This window comes from Chrysemys picta, unplaced genomic scaffold (genome assembly GCF_011386835.1).
Source record: "Chrysemys picta bellii isolate R12L10 unplaced genomic scaffold, ASM1138683v2 scaf3360, whole genome shotgun sequence".
In the NCBI taxonomy this organism is placed as follows: Eukaryota; Metazoa; Chordata; order Testudines; family Emydidae; genus Chrysemys; species Chrysemys picta.
The window spans coordinates 1-6,000 of record NW_027056062.1 but is presented as its reverse complement, the minus strand read 5'-3'; the positions used below and the strand labels follow the sequence as shown (position 1 = coordinate 6,000).

At 62.3% G+C, this 6,000-nt stretch overlaps 1 protein-coding gene across 1 annotated transcript; it reads right to left on the bottom strand.

Moving 5' to 3' along the window:
- Positions 1–551: 551 nt before the first annotated feature.
- Positions 552–5,262, bottom strand: LOC135980444 (voltage-dependent L-type calcium channel subunit alpha-1S-like). Its single transcript, XM_065580431.1, has 5 exons — positions 5,003–5,262; positions 4,401–4,508; positions 3,484–3,536; positions 1,037–1,183; positions 552–748 (listed from the first exon to the last, which is right to left on the bottom strand). The coding sequence occupies exons 2-5, from the start codon at positions 4,431–4,433 to the stop codon at positions 589–591; spliced, it is 393 nt and encodes a 130-aa protein (XP_065436503.1). The 5' UTR covers positions 4,434–4,508; positions 5,003–5,262; the 3' UTR covers positions 552–588.
- Positions 5,263–6,000: the final 738 nt, after the last annotated feature.

Genomic DNA, 6,000 nt, shown 5'->3' with positions numbered 1-6,000 from the left:
GGAGTGGATGGGGGCAGGGCGGGGCTAGAGCGGGACTTCCCCCTCCCCGCAGTGTCCTCTTTTTTGATTGTGGAAATATGGTAACCCTAAGTTAGTGGTCTGTGCAGCCTGGCTTATGGGAACCATCCTGGGTTCCCAGTGTGGTGGCCAAGCCTGGATGTGTCGGTGAAGGTGTCAGAGAGCAGACAGAGAGAGGCACAGAAGAACAGGGGTCTCATCTTTCAACTCTGCAGCTTGGACACACCCTCGTGCCTGGGCTCCCGGCCTCTCCTGCCTGGGGTCCCCTGCACCTTGGTCTTGCCTAGTTCACACCCAGCTAGGGCACCCCGGCTCTCGTCCAGCTGGCACTCATTCCGCACGCTTAGCCACGTCCAGACCCTGGCACCTAGCTCTGGTACAACTGGCTCCTCGCACCCAGAGCCTGGGCATCCCTGGAACCGGGAGTTACCCAGGTCATGGGGGCTGGGGTGGGAGGAGACTGGGGGGTCAGAGGGAGGTCTCTGCAGGGTGGGGGAGGTTCCATGGGGGGGATTCCACGGGGAGTACCTGGTTCTTGTCCAGCTCGCAGTTCTTGTATTCGCTCTCGCCCTACTCCTGGAAGGTGGCGATGACAAAGCCGACGAAGAGGTTCATCATGAAGAAGGCGATGAGGATGATGTAGATGATGAAGAAGATGGCGATCTCCACCCAGTAGTTGTAGATGGGGCCCATGTCCTCGGTGTGGGTGTCAATGGCCTTGTACAGCAGCCTGGGGGGTAGCGAGTAGAGAGCATGCAGTTTACCAGGCTGCATGGGGGGGCGGCTCAGTCCAGCTGAGCTAAGGCAGAGAGGTCAGGACATCCCAGACAGCTGCTTCCCCTTTGACTGCACTGGCACCTCTGTGCCCCTGATCGGGGGTGGGGGGTCTGACCCCTCTCTCCATCTTCGGGAGATTCCCCAGCCAGGCAGCAGCGCTAGTGGGGTGCTGGGATCTCCCTCCGTGCAGCCTGACCCAGTGCCCGGCCCCCATGCTGCGTGCTCCCCCCGGCGGACTCACTGGGGCCAGCCCTCGAAGGTGGAGACGGTAAAGAGCGACATCATGGCTGAGAGGACGTTGTCGAAGTGGAAGTCGTTGTGCACCCACTCGCGCGGGTACAGCTCTTGCTGCTTGGGGCCGCTGTCCATGTACACGATGAAGTTGCCTCTGGAACGGGAGGCAGCGGCGCATTTACAGACGAGGGGTGAGCGAGTGGGGGACTGGGCCCAGAAACTCTCCGGTCCCCTTGCCCATGACACACACGTGCCCGCCTGCTGAAGACTCCATGCTGCTCAGAGCACGTTACTGTCTCACCAAATCAACCTGGGGAACTCACAGCAGCAGGAAGCCAGAGGCCAGTGCTGGTCGCGACAAGCACCATGGCCGAGTATGCGAGTTCTGACAATAACAGGAATCGGCAGTCATGCAATCAGGGTGTGCTGAGGAATGATCACATGTGGATGCCAGGGCTACAACCCGTCTACAACCTGCCCAGCAGCCTCACCAAGATCCACCCTTGGTGCCTCTCCCCAGAGTACAGGTGGCAGCCTGGATCTACAGGCTGGAGCAGCTCGGCAAATCCCACCACATGCCTGGCAAATCCTGCCGTCCGGGATGAGCTCTGCCCTTCCACAGCCAGGGAGACTCATGCCCCAGGGCAGCCCCCTATACACCCAGACACGTACTTCACCCACTAGCGTGTCTGAAAGGGGACCTGCAAAGGTGACATAACACCTGGGGATATGGGCGGCACGTGACTCCTCCATTTGAGGAGGCTGCGTGTGCCCAGACTATGGCCCCGCCCCTGCTCCAGCTCCTGCCCCACTCATCCCCACCTGCGCCTCTTCAGCCCCTCCCCTGGGGTTCCCCTGCCTGTCCGCCGGCTTCCGGCCGCTAACCTCTCGTGCATGCGTGTGTCTCTTCACCCCCTCCTGCAAGGCTCCCCTGCAAGCAGACTGGGGACAGGAAGAGGACGAGTGGGAGCGGGAACTCAAGTGGAGTGCGGGCAGGACCACAGCCAGGGTGCCCACCCTTTTGGCAGCGGTGCGCTCCAAAGGCAGCAGGCCGTCTGTTTGGGGAGGCTTAGCCCCCTCTGGCCTCTTATACCCACCACCCATGCCTGGGGGCTGCCATCTTCTGCTCCTGCTTTTGATGATGAGTGAAGAAGGCCTGAAAGAGCTTTCCCAGGTCGTTCCATAAAACACAAGACAGTCCCAGGCTTAGGGTTGCCAACTTTCTACTCACACAAAACTGAACAGCCCTGCCTGCCTCCCAGGCCCCGCTCCCTGCTCACTCCCTCTGTCACTTGCTCTCCCCACTCTCACTCATTCCCTCATTTCCACCAGGCTGGGGCAGGGGGTTGGGGTGCGTGAGGGGGTGAGGGCTCCGGCTGGGGATGCGGGTTCTGGGGTGGGGCCAAAAATGAGGGGTTTGAGGTGTAGGAGGGGCTCCGGGCTGGGGGATGGAGCTGAAGGGTTCGGAGTATGGGAGGGGGTTCCGGGCTGAGACAGGGGGCTGGGGGGTGGGAGGGGGTACGGGCTCTGGGCTGGGGTGTGTGTTCTGGAGTGGGGCCAGAAATGAGGGGTTCAGGGTGCACGAGGGGGCTCCGGGCTGGGGCAGGGGGTTTGGGGGTGGAGGTGCAGACTCTGGGGTGGGGCTGGGGATGAGGGGTTTGGCGTGCAGGAGGGTGCTCCGAGCCAAAGGCGTGAGGGCGATCAGGGCTGGGGCAGGGGGTTGGGGCGTGGGAGGGGGTCAGGGGTCCAGGTTCTGGGCGGCGGTTACCTCAAGCAGCTCCCGGAAGCAGTGGCTTGTCCTCCCTCTGGCTCCTACGTGGAGGTGCGGCCAGGTGGCTCTGCATGCTGCCCTGTCCGCAGGCACCCCCCCTGCAGCTCCCATTGGCTGTAGTTTCTGGCCAATGGGAGCTGCAGAGCTGGCACTTGGGGCGGGAACAGCGTACGGAGCCCCCTGGCTGCCCCTACACATAGGAGCCAAAGGGGGGACATGCTCCTGCTTCCAGAAGCCGCGGCTGACTTATCCCTGCTGTGCCGCTGACCGGACTTTTAATGGCCTGGTCAGTGGTGCTGACCAGAGCCACCAGGGTCCCTTTTCGACCAGGTGTTCCGGTCAAAACCCGGACACCTGGCAACCCTGCTAGTGCCTTAACCATTGGCCTGGCCTTCCTCTGGCTTACGAGTCCAACTCCTCCTTGGTCCTGGCCATTCAACACCCCCCTCGGCTCCCTGCCCCCTAGAGCAAACTGCCCTGTGCTGCAGGCTTTGCTCTGCATAGAGACCCACGCCTGGGCTCCTCTGCTCAGCAGGGTCCCGGGAACAGGCTGTGAGCACAAGAGACAACAAACCAGGACTGGTTCCTCGCCTTCCCCACCAGTCCCCCCTCAGGCAATGACACCCCCCCGGTCCCTGCGCTCTGGCTGCGAGGTACATGCAGTGATGACAGGGGGCGCCTACCTGCATTCCTCTTCTGTCATCTTGGCCGGATCCGTACAGCTGCTAAACTTCCCCTAGGTTTAAGCAGAGAGCAGAAGAATCAGGGATTGTACTGTGAACCGCAGGGGGCCTGACTGATAGACCTGGGGAGCAAGGACAAGGGCAGCTGCTGGCAACTGCAGTACATCCTGACATGACCCCACGGCTTGGCCCCGACCCAGGGGGCAGCGTTTCCACGGCCCATTCCAGCCTGAAAGGGGCTGGTTAGTGCCAGCCGTGAGCGTCTGGGCCCTACCCCAGCTGGGCCTTTCCTTAGAGGTGCTTAGAGCCCAGCCAGATGTGCCAGCCCTCAACTCTCCCTGCGCAGTCAGCAGCACTGACAACCCCTAGGAGCCCTGCAAGGCCCGAAGGCCAGACCACTGCTGCAGCAACCCGTAGCACTTCTAGCCAAAGAGTCACGTCAACCTCATCCATTCGCACAACAGCGCAAGCGCAGACCTGCCTGCAGTGCCACGGGTGGTCAGGAGGAAACACCTGTGATCCTGCAACACGGTGGGGAGCTGGAGCGGGCGGGGGAAACCGAGTCACAGGTGGGGAAGGGACTGGCCCAAGGCTACCTGGCTGGTCAGCACCAAAGCTGGCAAGAGACCCCCAAATTGGCTGACTCCCACTGGGCCATGGGGCTGCCTTGCGTGGGCACAGATTATGCATACACTGCCCTGTTCTGCCTGCAGCGTGCTGGTACCCCCAAGGGGATGGCCGGGGATGGTCCTCGGCCTCCCTCTGAATTTCTGACATGGGAGAATCCCCTCTCTTAAAAGAAACGAAGAGGAGCCACTTCCTGGAGCTTCCCTGAGCTCAGCTCCACCCCAGCTCTCCCCAGGACAGGGAGGGTTGGGGGATACCAGCGCTGGGTTCTGGCCGGGAGGGGCTCTCACCTTGAAGAGCTGCACCCCGATGCAGGCCAACATGAACTGCAGCAGGGTGGTGACAATCACAATGTTGCCGATGGTCTTGATGGCCACGAACACGCACTGGACTACGTGCTAGAGAGAGAGAGAGGCCAATGCAGAGCTGGGCCAGGCCTGCAGCACCACGACCTGCTGTGGGTATCAGCCGTGCCCCTGTGTAGGGGAAGGGGCCATCCCAGACACAGACGGGGGACACAGCACCACACCGGTATGCAGGGGACATGGCCGTCCCAGACACGGATGGGGGACCCAGCACCACACCAGGGGAAGCGGCCATCCCAGACACGGACGGGGGACCCGGCACCACACTGGTGTGCAGGGGAAGCGGCTGTTCCAGATGCAGCCAGGGGACCTAATACAAAACCAATGGGTTGCCTCCCAGCTGCCCACAGACACCTAACAAAACACCCGGGTAAGAGTGAAATCAGGTGGCCTGAGCCCTGGGACGTGCAGTCCTGGGATCCTGCTCAGATGGCCCATGATCTGGCAGGTCCTGGATTCCTGGGGCAGATCTGAGGGGGGCCGTGTCCACCCCCTATGGAGGGCCCTTGTCCCCGCCTTGCTCTCACCTTCAGCCCCTTTGCTCTGTTAATGGCCCGCAGCGGCCGCAGGACTCTCAGCACCCTCAGGATTTTCACCACGGAGATGGCGCTGGACCTGGGGAGGGCGGGGGGAGACGGGGTGACTCAGCCAGCTTGGGGTCTGGCCAGACAAATCAGCTCCTCACATGCCGTCAGGAGCCAAACCGGCCTGCAGCGATGCATCGGGGGAGAGCCAACACCTGTGCCCCTCCAACATGGGCAGGGGAGCTGTACCTGCCAGGGACAGGAGGGGGCAGACTGGGGGGACAGGCAGGCGAGGAGGGGGCATGCTGGAGGGGGCAGGCTGGGGGACATGCTTGGAGGGCAGGCCGGGGGGTGCAGAGCAGCAGGGGCAGGAGGGGGCAGTCTGGGGGGAATGCTTGGGGGGCAGGCCGGGAGGTACAGAGCGGGAAGGGACGTGCTGGGGAGACCGGCTGGCGGTGTGCTGCAGGGGGCAGGCTGGGGGGGTGCAGAGCGGGAGGGGGTGCGCTGGGGGGGCAGGCTGGCGGTGTGCTGCAGGGGGCAGGCCGGGGGGTGCGGAGCGGCAGGGGCAGGAGGACAGGCTGTCATGTGTTCTAGGAGGGGATTGCAATCCAGTTTGACAGAGCTCCCCAAGGGCAGCACTTCCAGGCGCTTCCCACCGTGGGGGAAGGGGCAGGCGGCTGCACAGTACATCAGTAGCAGAGTTGGGCCTAGCCCCCAGGATCGCTGACATCCCTATCCTGAGCCCTAGCCCCTAGGCCACATTCCCACCCACCATGAGGAACAGAACCCAGGAGTCCTGAAGGAACTTGGGGGAGGAGGAAGGCAATTCCAGATTGAAGTGAGTGCCTGCCCACAAAATCCTTGCGTATCCAATTCATGTCACAGCATCTCCTCTCCATTCTCAGGGGTTGTTTATTTCCTTACTCCCAACAGTGTGGCTGGATGACTTTGTGGCACTGAATAGTGTATGAATGCTAATGCAAGGGGAATCAACCAACTCA

Bases quoted from the DNA above. Each gene is read 5' to 3' on its own strand.
- LOC135980444 (XM_065580431.1), bottom strand. From the start codon at position 4,433: ATGTTGGCCTGCATCGGGGTGCAGCTCTTCAAG. The intron at 3,537-4,400 runs GTGAGAGCCCCT...GCTTAAACCTAG, and splicing joins TCGGGGTGCAGCTCTTCAAG to GGGAAGTTTAGCAGCTGTAC. The intron at 1,184-3,483 runs GTAGGCGCCCCC...CTCCCGTTCCAG, and splicing joins ATGACAGAAGAGGAATGCAG to AGGCAACTTCATCGTGTACA.